This window comes from Bactrocera tryoni, chromosome 5 (assembly GCF_016617805.1).
Source record: "Bactrocera tryoni isolate S06 chromosome 5, CSIRO_BtryS06_freeze2, whole genome shotgun sequence".
NCBI lineage: Eukaryota > Metazoa > Arthropoda > Insecta > Diptera > Tephritidae > Bactrocera > Bactrocera tryoni.
This window is the reverse complement of record NC_052503.1, coordinates 24,755,657-24,779,574: the sequence shown is the minus strand read 5'-3', so window position 1 is coordinate 24,779,574 and position 23,918 is coordinate 24,755,657. Positions and strand designations below refer to the sequence as shown.

Sequence of the window (23,918 nt, the reverse complement as noted above, 5' to 3'; positions counted from 1 at the left end):
ATCTCGGAACCCGATTTCAATCCTAATTTGATATGTAGCATTTCTCCAACATTTTTATGTTACAGTGTGAAAATGGGCGAAAGCGGACTACAATCACGCCAATTATAAATTCCATCTTATTCTTTCCTTTCGAGTGTACAAATCAAGAAGCAATTAATATAGCGGGATAAAACTTAAGCTAAAAATTGTCCAAATCCAACAAAAAACTGTTCCCTAGGTACCGAATATTTGGGCCCAAGTACCTATTGTTGACTTTTTACCGAAAGTAGAGAGAATTCTTGCCTGATGGTAGTATGTCTGTGTGCTACAAGTAGGTCGTAGGACCTATATACCAATTATACCAATATAAAGATTTTCGACTATGTGAGTTATTTTAATAAAATTAAATTATATTAACTAATTAAGCGTGTTTTCTAATAACAGTGCGTATTTATGCTTAGAATGTATAAAATCAGGTGAAAGCTAGCCTTAGATACCCTATAACTGAAAATTCTTATGTACCTGAAGATACTTCCCTGGCTTTTATGCTTGCAAGTTGCAAGAGTATGAAATATTAAGTTATGCCTGAACTTAGCTTTTCCTTACTTTTTTTTTAAAAGTTTGATGTTGAAAGGAGAAAAAGATATAATAAGTGTAAGAACTATCCGTTAAAAACCAAACTTCTGGCAAAATATGATGACAATTTGTGAGGATGACACCATTTGGAAAGTTTTTCTATAAATTTGCGATATGTTTCTTACAAAAATTCATACCCATAATTGATTTTTGTGTTGTATTTCTATTTTATAAAACACTTTGGTAGAAGTCAGTTATTTAGTCTTGATGTGTAACCTCATCTTTTCTAAAATAACTAAGCTCAAAGCCCACTCCACGAATATCTAAATAAAATTATAATAATTCTATATATCATTATACGAAAATTTATAAAAATTACTTAGTTACTTAGTTTTAAACGGACATTTTTTTACAAAATAATGCCATTATTGTCTGTGTCTCATGACGCTTGTGCATACAGTTCTTCTGAGACAATCATTATATGGAATTTCGGCGCACCCACTGGAATATTTTCAACCAAATCCGCAAAACCGCAATTCGCTTTATGCGAGTACATTAACACAGTATCTTCTAAGACAACAGTTCATTCAACAAAATTTCCTCAAATAAATACAATTGTTTTATTATTATGTTAAATATATATTGTATGGTTCAATGACGCAAAAGCACCGGCAAAAATTAACTGATTGGATCGTTTTGCTGGTTTGTTTTATCAAATCATTATTTTGTATTATGTAATTTATTTATTAATGCGTCTCGACGCAACACAACTTTTAGCAAACATTTTCCACATTTCTGGTAATAATTTTAGTTTTCATAGTGATGCAATCTGAACTTAAAATTTCGAGTTCAGTTAACAAAATTTTTAGGGGAATCACAGAAATTTATTTATTTTTTTTTGTACATTAATAATGACCTCTTTTTAAGGTCGAGTAGAAGTGAACAAATTTACGTATTTATGTATATACATACATATGTATTTGACAAAAGTAGACTAACCCATTCCATTTCACTGTCTCTCTTTGTCTTGACCACTCAATTTTTAATATAATCAAGGCTAAGTTGAAATTACCACATATTGATAAGCGTATTTTTATACCCTGAACAGGGTGTATTGATTTTGACGTGAAAACATCGGAGACTCTCTAAAGTATGTTTATAAATGATCAGGGTTCCGAGCTGAGTTGATGTAGCCATGTTCGTCTGTATAAACGCAAATTAGTCTCTCCATTTTTGAGCTATCGATTTGATATTTTACACACGTCCTTTTCTCTCCAAGAAGCTGCTCTTTTGTCAGAACTACCTATCAAAATCCAGTCCTTGTATTAAAACTTTTTTATTTGACGCCATCTTGTGGAAACCGAATGTTGCCGAGATCGCGGGCTTCAATTTCAGACATCAAATAATCGATTGTCATGACGGGATAACGGTCACCTTGGAACCTTACGTTCTCACTGGCATTATTTTTGATGAAATATGTTGCGATGATTCCACCGGCTCACAAAGTACACGAAACCGTTGTTTTTTCTGATGCCATTATTGTCTGTGTCTCATGACGCTTGTGCAGCTCTTGAATTTCTTCAGTTGATCTTCGTCTCAAATGCGGCAATTTAACATACCAATTGAGCCGGAAATGGGCCCCATCGCCTAACGAAATTTGCATCGAAAACGTCGGATCTTCTTGGAATTTTTCAAGTGCTCAAAAATAATATGACATCTTGACACGGCTCACGTCTGATCTGCCAAGAAAAAGCTTTGAAAAAAGTACCTCTACAAGGATCCCCCATTATATAGAACTTCTCTGCTCGTAATAATCACCAGATCTTGAACATAAAAGCACATACCCTCATACATTTTTTATATATGTATGTAACTAATACAGTTAATAAAAATAAGCTTCCCTAATATTCAAATAATTCCACTTCCTTCAAAGCTTCAAATATTACGAAAATGTGACTTACACGCTTTTAAAACGCGATCGCCAAAATGCAAATAAGGAAATATTTATACACCACCTAAGGGCAGGCAAAAAGTCGTTTACAATTCGCATTTCAATATTAGTCATGAGCGCGAATTAAAAGTAACAACTGTACAACTTGTCTGTCTGTATGAGCGGTGTCTGCGCTGCAGTTATATTTAAAAAGAGGCCGGCAAAAATAAGTGAAATTATTTGGTTTGCATTTGGCGCGAGCGTGATTTCTTTGTTCAACTTGTATGAATGTATGTAGGGGTGTATGTATATATGTAGGTATATAGTATGTGTATTAAAAATAAGCTAAATTAATTTGTTTGCTTATCGCTTCGTTTGTTGGTTTTTTCAATAAAATTTTAAGATGTTAACATGAATTATTGGGACAAAGTATTTCAACAGGAAATTTTTTATATGCCATACAATTTTTCAATAAATTTCGGGTTTGGTGATCCATTTAGAGGTTCCCTACTTTTTTTAAGGGGGTATTCTGGTCTAGACGTTTGAATTTTAGGCATTTTTTAAACTAAGATAACAAAAAATGAAAAACATTTTTACTATCCATTTTTTTATATTTTTTTTATTGACATTTTTATAATATAAAAAAATATTTCAAGAAAAAACAAGAAAAAACGTTAACTTCGGTTGCACTTCAGGTGCATTTCTGTTAGTAACCATGTGTTCAGTTTGTATGGAAGCTATATGCAATAGTCAACCGATCTGATCAATTTCTTCGGAGATTACATTGTTGCTTTAGGAAATAATATATACCAAATTTCGTGAATATATCTTGTCAAATGTGAAAGTTTTCCATACAAGCATTTGATTCCGATCGTTCAGTTTGTATGGCAGCTATATGTTATAGTGGTCCGATATCGGCCGTTCCGACAAATGAGCAGCTACTTGAAGAGAAAATGACGATTGCAAAAATTTAAAACGATATCTTAAAAACTGAGAGACTAGTTCGTATATATACAGACAGACGTACGGACAGACGGACAGATATACGGACATGGCTAAATCAACTCAGCTTGACATACTGATCATTTGTAGATATACTTTAAAGGATCTCCGACGATTCCTTATAGGTGTTACAAACTTCGTGACATACTTAATATACCCTGTTCATGTTCTAAAACACAAAAAACAAGAAGATTCTTCATTAGTAAGAATGTCGTTAATGGGTTGACCATTTCAAAAAAAAAAAAAATAATAATAATAATAATATATATATAATATTATAAACCAAATTTCAAAGGAATCGGTTCAGTAGAACTTGAGATGTCATGTCAACCACCTCAAAAAAAGCAGTTTCGAGAAAAATGCGTTTAATGTTTAGGAGACAATTCTTGTGAACACGGACGCCACGTCACAATATCGGCTGTATCTCCGAAAATAAGTCGAATTTTGAAAAATCCTTCCAAGGTCATATTTTTGAAAGACTAAACTTTCAAAATATGCAAGAAAAAAAATCAATTTTTTCAAATTCCTAGACCAGAATACCCCCTTAAGGAAAAACACAGGAACTTCAAATTTAATGGGGAATCTTTATTATGATTAGAAAGGACATTATTTGGCATTTATTTTTTGTAGATTATCTCTTTCAAATGTTGGCCGCGGCTACGTTTCAGATGACCCATTCGTTGAGTCCAATTTGCGATGACTCTTTCGAGCATTTCGACTGGTAACTGACGAATGATACGCATGATGTTTTGCTCCAAGGCCTGAATCGAGCGCATAGATATTCAATTTTACATATCCCCACAGGAAAAAGTCTAACGGTGTGATATCACACGATCTTAGTGGCCAATGGACCAAGACGTGAAATTATGTAACTGCTCACCGAAGTGTTTTCTCAATAAATTCATTGATTGAAGCGATGTGTAGGCAGTGGCGCTGTCTTGTTGAAACCATATGTCACCGAGATCACGAGCTTCAATTTCAGGTAACAAATAGTCGGTTATCATGGCGTGTTTACGGTCGCCATTAACGGCATTATTTTTTAAGAAATATAGAACGATGATTCAATTTAAGAACTCGACAGAAAATGCGCTGCTAATTTTCTTCACACCGTGCTGGACGTGGTCTATTTGGTCGAATATTATCCAATAATGAATGCTGGGTCTTAAGATGAGGGATGGTGTTGCGAATAGTACGCACAGTAGGACGAATTTATTGTGTTTAAATTTATATATTTATGATGGCAATATTAAAAAAATAGAAAACATTTTAAAGTCAAGTCATAATAAATCATATCCTTGTATAACCTCAATTTCCACTGTGCCTATTAATTACGAATTAGTAACTTGCATTTCTACGTCACAACACTACTTACACGGCAATTACAACATTAGAGAAACTTCCGCTGGTTCATAGCAATCAATCTTTCGGCTCTTTCCAACGCTCGCAGTATTTGCTTGTTCTTTTCGGCACTTTATAATGGCATGCTTATACTTGCATACATGTAGGTATGTATGTATGCATGTAGACTCAATTTAAATGCAAATCGCAATTTGTTATTTTAGTTTGCGCGGAAACGTTGCAACGGCGGGTGTAAATATGTACATATTTGTATATGGTATGTGTGTATGTGTATGCATGTACATATGTATGTGATTTTGCATATGCAGAGTGACATTAAACGCAAACTAAACCGCATAAACATCGGAAGCAGACACGAAAATAATATGACAAAGCACATACACACTCACTCATATGTGACTCATGTATGTGTGTGTGTGTGTGTGTATGAATAAGCCGCCGGCGGCATACACACCCCTTTTAAGCCCGCCTACAAGCAATTCGCTTTTGCTAATGAGCTTACAGCTTGCATGTTTATAAAATTCGCAAATGCAATTAAGAAGTAAAAATAAAAAAATAAAAAAAATTATTAAAAAATATAAAAAAAAATATTTAAAATAAAATTATGAAAAAATATAAAAATATTAAAAGAACTAATAAAAAAAAAATAATAATAAAAAATAAAATAAAAAAATTAAAAAAAAAAAATAAATAAAAAAATTTTAAAATACTAAAAGACATCATAAAAATTAGATAAAATTATGTAAAAATATAAAAATATGTGCTCTTCCGATCTCAAATACAAAAAATAATAAAAAATAAAAATAATTAAAAAATTAGAAAAATAAAATGAGAAAAAACTACCAGATACAAAAAAATACATATAAAAATAAAATAACAATTATGCAAAAATATTAAAAAAAGAATAATAAAAACAGAAAAAATTAAATTAAATAAAACTAATATAAGAAAAATTAATAAGTAAAAAAAACATATAATAAAACAAAAATTATAAAAAAAAAGTAAAGTAATAATAACAAATACAGAAAAATTAAATAAAAAAATTGAAAAATTCAACAAACGTATAAAAAAAAAATAATAATTATAAGAAATAATAAAAAAATTTTAATTATAACAAAAAAAGAAAATAAAATGCAAAAAAATTAAAAAAAATATAACAGAAATTAAAAAAAATATATTAAATATAACAGAAATTAAATAATGCAAAAAATATACAAACGCAAAAAAATAATAATAATCATAAAAATTAAATATAGATAAATATTGTTAAATATGTATAGGAGAAACTAAAGAATACAAAAAAATATACAAAAATTTAATAAAATACAAAAATAAATCGAAAAGCTCAAATGAAATATGCACACTCATACATTCAAGTAAATACAGCCAAGTAATATTGCAAAAACGTGAAGCAGACAATTAAGTATAGTGGAAAAGTAATAACAAAATGAAAATAAAAACAACAATAATGGCGTTTTTCACGTGTTACAGCCGCAGCCAATGCGTCAAACCTTATTGTCACGCCCCAATTATATGAAATTAAAAATACCGTAAACAAAAAACTAGATATAACTGTGCTTTAATTTCATTAACTACGGCATTTGCAAGCGTTAAACACTTTACGCACGAGCTTTTTTAACTGTGTTTTATGTCAACATGCAACTTCATGCATGGAATGGGAGTTACATGCAATATTATATTATTTATATAGTTATTTATATTTAGACACATACATACATACATATGTGCTTAGCTATAGAGTACCTGCGCCCAAAGTCCAATAAATGCGTTTGCCAAATTTGCAATACCTCCTTCGCCGACCCACACGTATAAATAAACCACGAAGCAACAAGTTTCTTGACCTCTAGCAATACGCAGCTTTATATTTACATATACATATGCATATATGTAACTTGGTTTATGTATATAAAGTACAAATATACATATACTTTTGCAAAATTTATCTTTTTTGGTTTTTTTTTTGTTGCTGCCCACTAAATTCAGCTGGCGCGTGTCGCCGTCTTAGAAACGGCAATTAATCTTAGAAGCCATATTCAACAGCTCGCTGATTGTTTTTTGTATGTTATTATTGTGTGTAATCGAACGGAAATGTCAAAGTAAATTGAAAGTTGGTCAAATATACATACTTATGTAAGTAAGAGGGCGATGAAAAGAAAGGTAGTATAAAGCAGATAAAAATAATTTTGTTTGTGAAACGTCTCTGACTCCGATACCTTCTAACCTAACCTAAATAAATAATACACAGCTATGTCACTTACCTCACCCCAGAACCCTAAATTGCTTTACAATAACTGTTAACCACAAACTCCACATATTGAGTGTTGGCAAGCCGTTTACTACCGAGCCATTTAAGCAAGACTTCGAAAAGGTAAATAATCCGAAAGAGCCATATCTGGAAAACTTGATAGAATGGAGAGCAGATCAAACATTAACCATTGATTTGAGCAATTTCGAAGAAAATCTTTTAAGGTGGACAGTTGCTCTGAACAGGATATATTTAGTTTACCACGAAGTTTGTAATACCCAGAGGGAACGTCGGAGACCATGTACAGTACTTATGTATGTACATATTTGAATGCATAAGGTGACGAACTGATTTAATCTGTCTGTCTATATATGTATACGCAGTATAGGTTTTTCTCCTCGCTCATTTGTCGGAATCACCAATATCGCTCTAGCATTAAGCTGAAATACAAACTAAACGATCAAAATCAAGTTCTTGTACTGAAAACTTTTTTATTTTATAAGATATCCTTCCGAATTATTTTTTCAAGACAGTACCACAATCTCCGAATATATTGTTTGGATCGGACCGCTATAACTGCTATACGAACTGTCAAACAAATCAAAATCAAGATGACGATCTTCATAAAATATCTTTTTTCTTAATTAAATGACCATATTTCGAAATGAAGGTTGTTTATAGTTATCAAGCAACAGAATGATAAGTAGAACGAACTATCCAAAAATGTTTCGTTGGATGCAAACCGTTGCCGGGTTACGTTTTCAGATTTAGTAGTATGTATGTATAGTGACTATAAGAACGACACCCGTAAAGGTGAAATATGGGGAGACACTACAGTGATATTGCAGGAAACTGTAAGGCTGATGAACTTGATAAGCAGGTACTTCAGTCTCAATAGTCACAATAATTGTGGGCGCTCCGTTGGCTCCGTTTGCTACTGCATCGACGGGCCTCAAATCAGCTTCAGCAAGCGTTTGTCAACTACCAACAGCTATGAAGTCGCAAGATCCTTCTGTCCCGGGGTAAATCGAAAGAGGTCTCGGGAGCTCTTCGCTCTCAGAAAGTTTAATTTATCTTAGTTGTATGAATTCAAACCAGACACTGTCCTCGGGATTCATGCAGTAAGATTGATTATCTCACCATGCCAGCTGCAGCAGATTCCACAAATGTCTCACTTTTGCCAGATCAATGCCAAACCCATCAAGCTAAATAGCGGAAATAGAAAAAAACACCTAAGCAGTTTTGTTAAAGATTCAGGGCGCTTTACCGTTAGCTAATACAACTACAAGGCATTTTCGTTTGGCTTCACAAAAAGTTGAACATAAAAGTCTAAGTGTGATGCCTCCGCCATGCCGCTGTTTGGCGCCAATTGGAGATTCCAAGTAGAGCCAGGCCCTTCTCCACCTCGTCTTTCCAACGGAGTGGAGCTTTTCCTCTTTCCCTTATTACCCCTCCGGGTACTGCGTCGATTACTTTCAAAGTTGGCACGTTTTCATCCATTCGGACCAGGATCTAGGTCATGTCAGCTGGCGTTGCCACTGTTTCTTAATTTGCTGAACTATGTCAATGTCATCGTATATCTCGTACAGCTCATCGTTCCATCGACAGCGGTATTCGCCGTGGCCAATGTGCAGATGACCATAAATCTTTCGCAGTACCTTTTTATCGAAAACTCGTACCGCCGACTCATCAGATGTCGTCACCTTCCATGCCTCTGCACCATGCAGACAGACGAGGATGATGAGTGACTTCTAGAATTTGGTATTTGTTCGTTGTGTGAGAACTTTACTTCTCACCTGTTGGCAAGAGTTATTCTGCGTTGGATTTCGAGACTGACGTTGTTGTTGTTGGTTAATGATTAATTGTGATTCGAAGATAGAAAAAATGATCTACGACTCCTAAGTTATGACTGTCAAATTTGACGTGAGAGCCAAGTCGCGAATGCGACGGCTTTGTGTTTGATGGTAGGAGATGAAGCCATTTGTAGAAGTTCACGCAAGTGATGAAAGTTCTTTGAGCGTCATTCATCTCATTCACTTGGCGGTGGCTAGAAACCATTCTTTTATATATGGCTTAAGCAGCTCAAGACTTCCGGTCTTAGACGAAGTATCCTCTAGGTAGTCAGAAAACATCCGTTTGAAGGCGAATTATCCCGCAAACGCCTCGGATGAGAGACGTGCCTTTTGAGAAAGCTTCTGCTTATTCAAAAAAACAACAACAAAAACCTTGGCAAATACTTTTAATATAAAAGATCCTCAAATGAATGGAACATTATTCCAAGAGTTTCCTTTAAGATTCGAAGTTAATTAGTATACGAACAAACTGTTTAATGTATACTCATTTGAATTTATTCACAGGAAATTTTGTCAAGCTATTCAATTTCGATGTATTTTCTATTACTTGTTAACAACTTTTTTATCTGAACATAAACCTTTCTTTTTCCGTTGAATAGACTGTAGGTTTCAAAGAAAATTTAATGCAAATTTCGTGAAAATTAAATATAAATAGACAATTAGCTAATTGTATATGTTAATTTAATTTCAATTAAGCATTTCAAATCAATTAAATACAGTAAAGATGTTTATTCAAAAAATAATATCAACCAATACCCTAGGCACTCAACCATTCATGATTTCTTACCGTTTTTATCGCTTATAACAACAACAAAAAGTAATATTACTATGAAAACGTGCCAACACAATGGCAAATTAATGTCAGCTGACTATTCTTTTTTCATATAGGCTTGTCATTTGACACTTGAAATGTTAACTGACATCGCAAGGCGCATGCCAATTTATGCTATGCAAAAGCACAGACATAAATGAATGATTCAGCGAGAATAATGCAATAAAAGTAAATAAGATAAATATGTAAAGCCATTGGCTGAGTGGAAAAGAAATGTGTTGCCGACGATCACAAGACGCTAATGCACTTGTTAATTCTGTTTACTACAAGTGAGCAGAGTTCGTTGCAGGCAGACAATTGCCGGTCATGTGACACAGGAAGCCGCGTGTGGTTGCGTGAAAGTATTGTTGTCCAAGCTGAAGGCAAAAGAGTAGTCTGCGACAGCTACTTATTTTTTTAACGAAAATCTTGTTCCAATAATAAGCATAATAAGCAACTATTTATATAAAGGTATGTGTACATAAGAATAGCGTAATTTATTGTTGTTGTAGCGGTAGAGAACATTTTTCCAATAACTTTGAGAGATCTCACCGGATTAACAATCCTTAGCAGGACACAAACTCGGTCCGTTTATGTTTCATAGACTTCACCTTGGTTGGAAAGACGTAGTGGTCGCAATCTTTTGTTTACCAAGGAGTGTGAATTTCGAACATTCCTCTTCTACAGCTGCAAAAATCCTACGTCATATCATACTATGTTATATCAAGAGTAAACAACTCAACTGTATGCCTTGTTCAAGGCAATTATCACAATTGCTATGAAATCCTTTTAAAATTTATCTGCAGGAAGTCTTCAATTAGCGCTTCCTCAATCATTGCGTTGGCGTTTTTAGGTTACAGTCTTAGTAAAGTAGTAAAACGATCAAATCGAAGAATAGTCGTAAGTTCTCAGAAAATAATGAGTTTGATACTGAATGTGGATGAACGGCAGGCTAAAAATGTTCCCTCCAAAATTTCAGTACGCTTTGGGCTTCAGTCTCTAGATCACCTCGGGGGTTAGTCACCGCAACTTTTCGTTCGTAAAATAATGACCCCTGTTGGCTAGCTTGTCAAGTTCTTCGTACTCATGCATTTCGGTGTATCTCTTTTTCGTCTGAAAATGCGTCTCGCTTCTCTCTTCAACTCTCGGTATCTATCCTATCCTTCACGTGTTGTGGTCGATTGTAACGTCGCGAGGTAGGCAGTCTGTTTTCTTTCCACTGCGATACGGCACTGTACCAGGTGTTCTTTTGCATTTTCCAAAAACCAATGGCTTCAGTTGCAGAGTATTTAAGGAGCTTAAAATGCCGTCTCACAGTTCTCCTACACCGAGTTGATGATGAGTGCTTTCAGAGAGCAGGAGTGCAAGTCGGGTAGAAAATCGTTCAGCTGTCTGTTGTGATTGCAGCTACACGACCTCGAATCTTGGCTGCAAGATAGTGGTACAAGTCCCATGTTAGAACCTCGGAACGTATGCACGTCTAAAACACTGGAGATGTGTCTTCCGTCTATCACAACATGATCGATTTGGTTGGTGGTTTTTCGATCCGGAGACAGCCAGGTAGCTTGATGGATTTTCTTTTGCTAGAATCTAGTACTACAGATAACCATATTTCGGACACCGGCAAAGTCGATCAGCCTCAAGCCACTGTAGTAAATGCCAGAAGAACCTACTCGTCTTAGTCCTTGTCCCGTCCATCACACTTTTTGCACGGCGGTGATGTCAGCCTTACGAGGACATCAAATAGCGGGCGGCGGCACCTTCCCAATTAAAAGACCGTACATTCCAGGTGAATGCCCTTATATCGTAGTCATTGATACGTTTGCAGTGGTCGTCTTTCGATGCTGTTCTACTAAAGCGCAGAATCCTGGGGAGGGCTGATTCGCCTTTAAACGGATGTTATGTGGCTACCCAGAGGATACTTGGTCTAAAACTAGAAGTCGTGAGCTGCTTGAGCCTTATGTAAAATAATCTTTCCCAAACTGCGTGAACTTCTACACATGAGTCCATCCCCCGAAGAGTATAAAATTAACTGAAATAAATCCTTTCTTGGTTCTTGGTTTCTACCGTCAGTTCAAATTCATCAGGACCGAAAATAAAGGAATACCATCTCAAAAGTGGTAACCTCATAATCAATATAAAATAAATGAAAAGAGTAGTTTTAAAAAATCTGATTTAAACTTTATCTTGCTACATTTAATGATCTCTCTATTATATAGAATTGGAATAATATTAGAATGTTATGATCAGCTTCGAAAAGGACGGCCACATTGAACACAATCTTTAACGGTTTAGAAATATTTATGTAAACCTAACCTCCAAAAAATTTAACGCTCCACATAAATTTGTATAAAAGTATTTGTTCGAAGCTTTTCTATTCACTCACACAAACATTTATGCGTTTCTTTACTCCACAGTTACATTGCTGGCCGCTTCAAAATCATTTCGAATTCGGAAACTAAAGGCCTTGGCACATTTGTCGGCACATTTGCATTGCCGTCGCTAATCTTTCTCTCGCTGGTCGAGCTTGATTGGAGCACGGTAAATTGGACCTTCTTACTGGCCATGACGCTATCCAAATCGATTGTATTCTTCGCTGTACTCGTGATCTCGCTGCTCATTACACGACCGCTAAATTATGCGCGCGCCGGCCTCTTGAGTATTTTCTGTACGCAGAGCAATGATTTCGCGATCGGCTATCCGATTGGTATGCAGCAATGTTTGCCTCGAAGTTACATGGAAAATTATATTTATTTACTTCCACTTTGCAGTGATGGCGCTGTACAAAGACGTGCATCCCGAGTATGCCTCATATTTGTATTTAATGGCGCCGATTTCGTTGGCGCTACTCAATCCCATCGGCTTGGTGCTAATGGAAATCTCGAAAATCATACAAACAAAAGCCGAAGCGGTGAGTTTAAGCCACAATTTTTCTATGAAATCTTATAAAACATACACAAATTCAGGCACAAGAGTCGACCATCTGTCCGGACACTTGTCCTGCCGAACAGCTGACGAAGCGTACGCGCTGCTTGGGTGAAAAAACGCTTTTGGTGCTGCACACACTCAAATCGCTCTTCTTCAATCCGATGTTGCTGATGACGCTGCTGGGCGTCGGCGGCGCCTTTGTCTTTCCGAATGGTCTGCCCGAAATGATAGCGAGCGTTTTGCGTGTCTTTGGTCAGTCGTTCTCGGCGACGGCGCTTTTCCTATTGGGTTTGAAAATTGTCGGACAAGGTGGTTCATTGCGTGGCGCAGGCTTTCTGCTGCCCGGCATCTTGATATTGGTTAAAATGTAAGTTTTTGCAAAAAAAACATTGCCTACATTTAGGCGTCATACTAATGCTAACTTTTTTACAGTTTGGTCTTGCCGCTAGTGTGCCGTCAAACGGTGAATATCATGCAGGCCGGCACAGATTTCAATGATACAACCGAATTGAGCACCTTCGGCTTCTTATATGGCACCTTTCCGGCGGCACCGGGCGCTTTTGTCATCGCCACGCAATACAATGTCGAAGTGGAATTGGTTGCTACGGGCATGGTGCTCTGCACATTCATCTCCGCACCGCTTATGTTCATCTCGGCGAAAATGATTTCCATCACCAATCTGAATCCAGTCGACTATATACATGAGTTGGATGTGTTTTCGTTCGATATCAGCGTTGCCGGTGTGGCCGCCGCTGCTTGGGTTTTGGTGTTATTGATTGTGACGAAACGTTTTAGACGCATGCCGCATCGCGTTACATTCTGTTTGGTGCTGTCGCAGCTGATGTGCTGTGCGGCCGTGATTATCTGGGCGAAATTCGATCATGCCGAGAAGTGGCTGATTTACGTGCAATTCTTCCTCTTCAATATGGGCACATTTAGCAGCCGTTTATGGACTGCGATATTGGCGATTTGCTTGCTCTTCCTGCAGTGTCGCAGCTTGTGCTTCGTGCTTAACATGTGGCCTTATATGGTGAGTGGCGTGGTGCTTAGTAGCCAACATAACCGCATTTTTAATTAATTTTTCAATTTCTACCAATCATTAGATCGCCTTTGCGTGGGGCGTGCCCGCCATAATATCTGGTCTGCTGATCGCCTTGGATAGCAAGATTTTATTGCCTGATAAGCATAATGCCTGCTTTCAATATGGTACCGCGCAGGCTGCAGTCACCGTCTTTATGCTCGTCATGTGTTTCTTCGGTAAGTAGAGCTTCATTTTCGGTTACTTAAGGGGTTAGGCCAATCTAGAGCAATAAAAAATACCAAATTTCGACAATTTATTCTGAAGAAAGTGTTCACATCGAACCACTATAGCATATGGCCGAAATGAAGGTTTTTTCTTATTCAATATTGCCTCCAGGACGGCGATGAATCCCTCTAAGAGATTTTATTTTAATCTTAGACTGGCCTAACTCCTTACAAATTCTAAAACTTTCCTTGTGATGAGAAAACTGTGTTTGACAAGTTAAGACAGGCTTCACACTACACTCGCGTGTACACACACGAAGTAACTGCTCAGGACGTGTTATGCCGCTTAGACGCAGCTACAGATGTTGCGTGTTTGCTGACAAGTTTGTACGTCGAGCGCTGTGTGAAGCTTTGCAGTGATGTTTTCAAAGTTTTCAATCTGATACATATTATCGTATAATACAATCCCTACAAGCGAATACCGTTATTTAAACTATATTATGTCATTTTCTTGCAGTAACCGTTGGCTGTTTGGTTATGCATCAGCGTTATAAGAAGCGTTATGAGAAATACCTCACGTATACACGTGAACTATCCAATCCAGATTCCGGTGAGTTATCTTAAACTCTCTCTTTTATAATTTTATTTACCAAAATTTTAATTTTCCTTTACCTAGAACCCTCAGATCTACAATCCACCATATCAACTGCGAATTTGCTCACAAATACAGATGGCGCGCGTCTCTCCAGTGGCAGCGTGCCGGCACAGAGACGTCGCTATGGTTCTTATTCTTCGTCGGATGATGACGATATTATCTCGACAACGGATAATGGTCCCAACACAATCGCTGGTGGCTGTGGTGGTGGTGGTGGCGGTACTTGTTGTACCAGCACTACCAGCCCAACAACTACGACGGTTGTTGTAGATATCGAAGATCTGCTGGCCAAATCGGCTGCCGAAGGCGCACGTAAGCGAAGTCACGAACCAGCCACTACGCCATCAACAGATCAATTCGAAGATGAGTAAGTAAAGCTGGTTTGGCACGCTATCTAAATTTATTTTAATACCACATCTCTTTTCTCCTCTAGGAATCTCGGCATACGTTCGGGCATCTGTAGTCCGGCTTTCAATTGTGGTGCGGGTTCTTCACGTCAAAATTGCCAATCGATTATCGAACGCTATCACGATCAGTCACGCAGTGGTCTAGAGCCATTAGAATATGCTAATGATGCTGATGAGTATCAGACTTTGAAGCATACAGTTTTGCTGATCTTGCTGCTCTGCTCAATGTTTGTGGTACGTATAATTAGAAATACCAGACAATTTTTAAAAAGTTTCCGTTTACAACAACAAATTAATAACTCTTATACTATATTTTTTCAGGGTCTCTCGGTCTCCATTTGGACTTTGGTAATGGATGGCATGTCTGGTATTTACTTGGAATTGAGTTTTCTCGACGCTTTCTTGAATTTCGGTCAGAGCTTAGTCGTTTTGGCGCTGTTCATCACTGACACTAGCGAATTGCTGACACCATTCGTGAAGATTTGGCGCAAGTTGTGGTGCGTAGAAGTTAATTGTGTCTTAAAAATGCTGTTTACTAATGAAGTTGTCTTTTTCTTTTATTTGTATCTGCTTAGGTATGGCGCAAACGTATTAACCCTACCACTATGGACAAGCCTCACACCGGAGACCAAGCATATTTGTGAGCAGTTCCGCAATCATCATTTGGAGAATTGCAAGAAGGACATTGCCAAGGATCGAAGGTTTGCTTCATACTATATTCTTTGTGCGATTTCATTTTGCATATTTTATATATTTTTACAACTATGAATTTCGCGAAAACATCCATTTAGCTCGCATTACCCAATTTTTCAATGAAGTAAATTTTATTTTTAAATAGAATTATTAGATATAACTTTTTTTGAAATATTCCAAAAAACTATTTTCAAATTCTTTGCTTTCGGTTCCTATAGGTGTGTTAGGGATATAGAGGTGATGAGAGCAGATAACTTATATGTGTTTACTCAATTGTTTTAATTATTATATGCGAATAAGTCAGACTGTTTGTTGGATCTCAGATGAAATACTGATTGTTTTTGGTATATCGAAAAAAATTAGTATTCAATTTTTTCACGCTTCTTTAGAATATCAAAAATTAAGATTTTGCCGAGAAAAATGATTACGACCCAAATGATTATGACCCAAATGAGAGTTGGAACATAAGTGAAATTGAAATATAATAATACTTTGTGGCTTTGATAATTTATTGTAACTTTCTGTAATTCAATTCTGAACCAAATTTTTACGAAATATTCGATCAAAAATGACCCGGACTGTTTCAAACTGTGCGCGATTCGATAAAAAATATTCCTAGACTCGTACCACATTTTTTATATTTGTGAATCTTCTACTTCTTTATTGATAGACACCGCTTTCGTGCTTAAGCTTAAGCACCAGATGTTAATTAATCTGTGTTTGGAAGCTACGACGCGAAATATGTATTTATCTGACAGTTTTGTGTTTCCAATACAAAAATATTCATTGAAAATCTTGCAAAAGAGTCCCCTTTGTCGCGAATACAAGTCTCTAAGGCACAAAACATTTAGTAATAAAAATCTTGAAAACTTGCCTCATGCGAAGCGTCCATTCTTGAAAATCTTCGTGTTGGCATCAGAGCGATATCAGAAGAACTCAAGATCGCTTATAGATCGACACAACACATTTTGATTTATGTGCTGGATATGAAATGTTTCGCCCCAAAAACCTGAATCTTTTGCAAAAACGACGTCGAATAGAGGTCTGAGATGCTTGACAAGCTAACAAAGTATTTACAAATATCAAACGCATCATTACTGGTGACGAGACTTGGGTTTATGACTAAAACTGTCGAAACTGTCCATTCATTGCCGCGAATGGCGCTACAAAGTTCAAGTTGTTTATGCTTGAAACTTTAAGAAAGCGTTTGTATGATTATACTCGTATTTTTCTTAGTAATCTAGGTCATATTTGATCAGATGCAAATATAACTTGCTTTTAAGAAAGTTTTATCATCCTTTTATGGTTATCATGCATTCATGTTTTCATGTTTTCGGATATATATTTAACATTTAGTTTAAACACAGTCAAGTCCATTTGATACTGCATAGTATTTTCTTTTAATATCAGCTGATTGAAGTGTTTTTAGAAGGTATGTAATTTCAATTTCTTCAGCAATCACAACATTCAGCTGCTAATGCCACATTTACACCGCAAAAAGCTAGTTGCAGAAGAAAATTTTACATGCATTTTAATATAGCGCTTGGAAATTGGTTAAATTAGAAATTAATCATTAATTGCTTTTTCGGCATTATAATCGTGAAATCCATATAATATGTAGGGTATATTGAATAATTACACTATGCATGGCATTGAACTAGTTTTTTGTTTATTTATATTACTATAAGATTGTTTATAATCTAATAAAGCTCTAGCACCGGTGATATTGATCTTACAAACTGACACGTTTTGGAACAATTCGCTGATTTAGTGTGTTAGTGCGTAATTTTTAGGTTAGGTAATTTTATAAAATAAAAAAAATTTAGATTTCTAGACGGCACCCCAAACCTTAATAGTTAAAAAAATAGGGTTGCAAACAAACAATGCATTATTGAAATGACATTTAAATTAAATATATTTTTTTTGAAATTTCAAAAAAGTTAAAAATAATTTTCTTATCTCTAATACTGGATTGAAAATTATAAAATGTATGTTTAATCTCTAAAGCCTACAAAAGAGGGCTGTTCACTTTAATTTTATATTCAACAATCACAATCTCATTTATTTTCGAAATACTTTATTATTTAATACTAAACATAAATTATTTATATAAGAAATATTTCTTAAGAATATTCTGCTACTGTAGCACACTTTCCCTTTCAATTCAGCATTTTCATAAATTTTTCAATTTTGTTTATATTCCTAACAGGTGGCGCATCAGAGTATATCGCAAAGTATTTTACGGCACCGAATTCGTGGATTGGCTACTCGAAGTTGGTCTTGCCAAGGATCGCCTGGAGGCTGTGCATTACGCTAGACATTTAGTGGACGGACGTGTTTTACGGCATATAAACAATGTTTATCATTTTGAAGATAAACAGCTATTATATAATTTCTGTGCGCGCCTGTAAATTAGCGCAGCAACAACAAAACGTTAAATACGAAAAGGAGCTACGTAAGCAACAAGAAATCTATTTTCCTCTTTCTTCTTCTTAGTTTTTAATTTTTTAAATGGATGAAGTTGTACCAAGGCGTTGGACGTGGTGCTGTGATGCGTGTCAAATATTATTTTCATATAAATTTATAAGTACATATAAATGTATATTATAATACACATATACATACATACACACATATAGCAGCATATATAGTTTATATATATTTTAGTTATTGAAAGTTACTGGCGTAAGCAGCCATTTGCGTGATTAACTTGCATATAATCTTCCCACTAACCGTAATTAGTAAAACATTATGTCTGATTGATTTATTACAGTTGCGGTTTATTATAAACTTTGATTAACGGTTAAGAATTTGTATTAACTAGTCGTTCTAGTTTTTAATTTCATTTGTATGTGTGTGTGTGTAAAAATCATATCACAAAGAATTTTTAGCTTTCAATTTGTAATTTGTAACAATTGTGCAACTATAAAGTATTTTGTTGTAGTTTAATTCGTTTTTGCGTTTTGTTTTATTTTTGTTTTAATTTTTCTTTTAAAAATTTAATAATTAATAATTTTTTTTTAATTTTTTTTTATATTTCTTTTTTAGTTTTTGTGCAATTGTTTTACTCTATAGTGTATTTGAATTGTACATACATACATATGTACACGCTATGCCAAATATCTATTGTAAATTAGGGAATTATTTAGAGGTTAAGTAATCGAAACGTATTTTTTGCATGGAAAAAGCGGATAATTTTATTGTGAAAAATTTTGAAAAATTGCTAGGCGTAAGTTGATATAAAGATTGTGATTGCTTTTAAGCACTATTCGGTTTATAAGCAAGTGCAGTTAGCCGTAATATTTTATAAAAATATAAGAAGATAATAAAGAAAACGATAATAAATTTGCTACGGTCACAAAGAAGCTGAAAAAAAGAATGCGAAAAATGTATTTTTAATGTTGAAATGGAAATATTTTTTATTGAAATTATAATATTTTAGCTTTTCTACACACATATTCGACGGCGGTGCGATAAGTACTCATCTCAACATCCATATTATCCAAGAAAAACTAGAAAATATATATGTATATGTATATGTTGTTGTAATGGTTGTCCAGACACTGTTTGGGTGGGAAGACGCAAGTTATACATATATAATCTAGTAGATCTAAAAATCATGATGTTTTGATAGAGGAGCTAAGTATTGATTCTACAGTTGGATCTATGTAACCGGCACGGATCCCCAGTTTTCTTCGCCCACGGACTATCAACTCGGCAGCATTCCTTGAAATTACTTAGGAATGCTTTCTGTTGCTACAACAACAACAACAAGTGCTAAGTGAGTAGGCTACATGATCATGCTAAGGGTTGTCTACATTCATGTAAGAACTCAAGTATTACATAGTTTTGGGGTTTAGGGGTCGATTTTAACCATGTGTGTATCGGTAAGTAGGATTGTACCGCGACCTAAGGTCTATTGTGCCCTCTCCTAAGTCACAACGACCCACTTAGAAATAGCATATTGGTAATTCTAATGTACTGTTAGGTGCTAATGACGTGATGTGATGCCAATTTGGAAACATGGATCTAAGGGCCTTTCACCTGTGTCTGCAGACTGCAGTGCAGTCAATTGGTAGGTGTTCCGGAGTTTCAGGCTCTCTGTCGCAGATCCAGCAATTTGCACAAGAAGATAGATCCATGTTATATATGTAAGTGCTTCTTGAGCTTTCTTTGACTGATATAGTATGCGACAAGTAGCCTGAGTTTGTCCCTTGGCAGGTTGATTACATATTTAAACCTGTTGAGGTTGTAAACTCCCATTATCAACTTGGGATGGGGAATGCCTTGGAGCTGCTGCCAATACTTCTCCCTGCCTACTCCGTCTTCCTAGCGGAGCAACTTTTTTATGATATGTAGGGTTCAAATCCTACCATGTTTGTGGATGTTGCATGCGGGCGAGCTCATTAGCCAGTTCATTCTCGGCTATACCTTTATGACCAGCAGAGGCGGATCCACGGCTATATATTATTTCCATCTCCGCGAATAAAAAGACTTTGTGTTGCAAGTACAAAATTATATAGTCCAGAGTGGAATCGTTCCATTCAGCCTTACTGCTGAGGGTAACCTTGAACTGTTTAGTAAAGTTTACCTTTTTGGTAATACTGAGAAGAGTCAATGTCATTTCACCACCTAAGTCCTTCATACCCTGGTATGACATTACCTTATCTCTGACAAACCCTTCGGCTGTTGTTTGAAGTAGTCTGTATTTGGATACCTGACCGATTACTACGTGAAGTGGTGCTAGTGAGAGTGATGTGAAGTAGCAAGTTGAAAATATAGTAATATGAGTTGGTGGTACCATACTTGTATGATTTATAGGGGATGCGTGGACCAAGGATATCTCCTGAGTGGAATAATTGGCCCGATTTGACCCCGAATCGCAGACAAAACATCCCATTTGGGAAAGAAAAAAATGCGTTTTTACTCTGTTTCACGCACCGATTTGGCTGCCATGCCTCCGTACTTTGTACACATTTTTCAAAGGCGTTGAGGAAGTTGGAATATCGGTGAGTTAAGTGTATCAAGCTTAAAAGAAATTATAAATTAAAATATAATTAATATAAAACACAATTTTTCAAATTTTTTCTCTTCCATACCATTCGTAAATGGTATAAAGAGGGATATTTTTGGAGTCGCATAATTGTTGGGTAAGATTTGAAGAGACCCTTTTCGTGACAGAAATTTCCATAGCGCTGAGGCTAGTATTATAATGGTATAGAATGTACATATATAGAAATATTGGGGATGATATAAGTTTATATATTACAAAATCTTCAGAATGTCGAGACTAATTAATTACCGTACGCCTGTCTGTCGACTAATTTCAACTAAATATGATTCATATTATATTATTGATATATGCTATATTATTGATATAGCATGAATTATGGACTTTTAGCTATTTGATTTTGTCTTTAGAATAGAAAACTCAAAGAACAACAAAGATAGTTAAATGAATTCAAGGAAAAATTTGTATTGTGCCCTATGACTACGCTGATCAAAAATGGGCGAAATATCTTCCCTAGGCTCACAATTAACGAGTATGAAGATGTTAACAATAATGTACTGTACTTTGGTAGAAAAACTTGTTATAATCGGAGCTTATGTTTCTCTAGACCCAAATACCGAAAAAAATTGGTTTCAGTCCTAATTTTGACTCTTTACTACATAAATTATCACAACAAGCTTAATAACATAACACAATAGGTCAGCATGTTATGTTTATTTCATAAAAACCTTAAACTTGATTAAATTAATGAAGAGTTTATCGATTGCTCATGTACTCGATATATCCCCTACATCGGGTTGTAATATAGGTATACTGGTCAGTAAACAGTTGATTCATTTGGGAGACCTTATCTACAAAGAAGAAGCAAGATACCTTGGATTTTGGCAAGTACGTGTTGATACAAAGATTAAAGGAACGAAGTTTGGCAGAGCAGATTCGCAGACTTCAAATCACAAACCCCACCATGAAGTGTTTCAAAATCCATTTGATGTTGAAATTGAAGGCGCGCTGCCAGAGTTGAGAATTGCAAAGCAGCTCTCATCTAAAAACAACATATAATAATTGTCTTCCAAAGCTTAATTGAATTTTACAAAAGTATATTACACACCCAGTCAATACCCAAACCTTACTAAGCTGGCTGGTCAACATATTTCTTTGTTGGTAGGTACATATGTTTTGCGAACAGCATTTTTCTCATGAAATTTAACAAATCAAAACAGATCATCTTTATTAGATAAGCTATCTTAAAGGCATTTTGCGCATAATAGCTTCTAAAACTCCAGCTCACATAGATGCGCTGTGCAAACAGAAAAATTTCAGACATCTCATTAATTGAATTTTAGAATAAGGAGAATATCTTTATATGCTAAGGCCATAGTTTGTGTATATATTAAGATTTATGTGATGTTGCTTATTATAAATAAATATTCATACTGCAAAACTGAAGGTCATTTAATTTTTTTTGGCCCGCTACGGTTATGAAAGATGCTAAACCTGGCCCTTCACAAGAGTATTATGTTGGACGGGCCTGCTCTAGACAAATACCGAAAAATTGGTTTCAGTTCTTATTTTTTGACTCTTTACTATATAAATTATCACAACAAGCTTAATAACATAACACAATAGGTCAGCATGTTATGTTTATTTCATAAAAGTATAAACTTGATTAAATTAATAGCATTACCCGATGCGACGAATAAAACTAGAACTACGCGCTTTCAGCGCCAACTAGTGAAAATACCGCAAGACTTTTTTCACAACCTATTACATACATATATAAAATCGCTCGTGGGTACTATTGTATGTACGTCTTTATGTGGGTGATACTTAAATATAATTTCAAACTACAAAAAAATATACATACATATATGTACTTGGTATACAAAAATTTTCAGATAATTGAGGAATTTAGACAACAATTGCTCGTATGCAGGCCTCTTTGCTGAATTTCAATCGGCTGAAGTGGCACAGATAATATTTTTTAATGTGGCTGTCTTTTGTGCAAACAATGGCAAGAAAATGCCAACTAAAAGAAGTTCCTTGAGTATATGTGAATACAGTTATATCGATTTACTATCGAATAGTTTGTTCTTTGCTTCATTTCAGCATGTCAATAACCTTAAAATTAATTCCAAATATTGTCTCTATGTTCCACTTATCTTTGGCAGGCCACCCAGTCGTTATAAATGCGGGTAAAGGGTGTCCGTTTTAGAGTTATATAACATTTATTTCAAATGAGGACACTTAAAAATTACTGAAACGTTAAATTGTTTCGCATCATTGGTTTGAAAATTGTATAGCTTTAGTGATTCAGGTTAACTTTACGCATTCGGCTTCCTCAAATGCATCTTACGAAAACAAGTCGGTGCAATTTTGTTAGTATAGCGTCGAAAATTAGGACCAAATGGTCAGTGTCATTTGCAAATACTTTATCAACAAACTCTATTTTCTTGATGTATCCCTGTGCTAAATTGACAACAATTCTTCTATTTCGAGGTTTCCTACGTTTTTAAAGAACAGCACAGAAACTTCAAATTTATTGGAGATTGTTTATTATCATTCAGAACATTCTTTGGCATTTATTTTTTGGAGATTATCTCTTTCAAATGTTGGCCGCGGCTACGTCTTAGATGGTCTATCCATGGAGTCCAATTTTCGATGACTCGTTTGAGCATTTATGTTTTGCTCCAAGGCCTGAATGGAAGTAATGGAAGCGGGATTGCCCGCATAGACTTTAGACTTTGCAAATCCCCATAGGAAAAACGATGTGATATCACACGATCTTGGTGGCCAATCGACTGGCCCAAGACAAATTGTCTGCTCACCTAAGTGTTCTCTTAATAAATCCATTGATTGTTGCGATGTGTGAGAAGTGGAGGCGTCATATTGAAACCAAATGTCGCCGAGATTTGGAGCTTCAATTTTGGGTAACAAATAGTAGGTTATCATGGCGCTATAACGGTCAAAAGTGACGGTTGCGTTCTCACCAGTATAATTTTTGAGGAAATATGATTCCACCGGCCTACAAACTACACCAAACCGTTTTTTTTTCAGAATAAAATGGCAGCTCTTCAATCTCTTTAAGTTGTTCTTCATCCCAAATGCGGCAATTTTGCTTGTTTACATACCCACTGAGCCAAAAATTGGCCACATAGCTGAACAAAGTTTGGCTCGAAAACGTCGGACTTGCACATATTGTTATA

General features: G+C 35.5%; 1 protein-coding gene across 3 annotated transcripts in view; it reads left to right on the top strand.

The window, feature by feature from the left end:
- LOC120776681 (integral membrane protein GPR155) overlaps positions 1-19,083 on the top strand; it is a 47,530-nt gene extending 28,447 nt beyond the window's left edge. The window contains exons 2-13 of one of the 3 annotated variants that reach the window (XM_040107556.1): positions 12,194-12,483; positions 12,548-12,687; positions 12,743-13,071; positions 13,137-13,734; positions 13,808-13,961; positions 14,467-14,559; positions 14,626-14,971; positions 15,038-15,245; positions 15,333-15,508; positions 15,587-15,712; positions 17,134-17,136; positions 17,914-19,083. In XM_040107556.1, the coding sequence (XP_039963490.1) occupies positions 12,194-12,483; positions 12,548-12,687; positions 12,743-13,071; positions 13,137-13,734; positions 13,808-13,961; positions 14,467-14,559; positions 14,626-14,971; positions 15,038-15,245; positions 15,333-15,508; positions 15,587-15,712; positions 17,134-17,136; positions 17,914-18,115 (2,665 nt within the window). In that variant the 3' untranslated portion in view covers positions 18,116-19,083. Of the gene's footprint in view, positions 1-12,193; positions 12,484-12,547; positions 12,688-12,742; positions 13,072-13,136; positions 13,735-13,807; positions 13,962-14,466; positions 14,560-14,625; positions 14,972-15,037; positions 15,246-15,332; positions 15,509-15,586; positions 15,713-17,114; positions 17,137-17,913 lie in introns of all 3 variants that reach the window. The other 2 variants (XM_040107558.1, XM_040107557.1) reach the window with 2 other exon arrangements.
- The last annotated feature ends 4,835 nt before the right edge of the window (positions 19,084-23,918 follow it).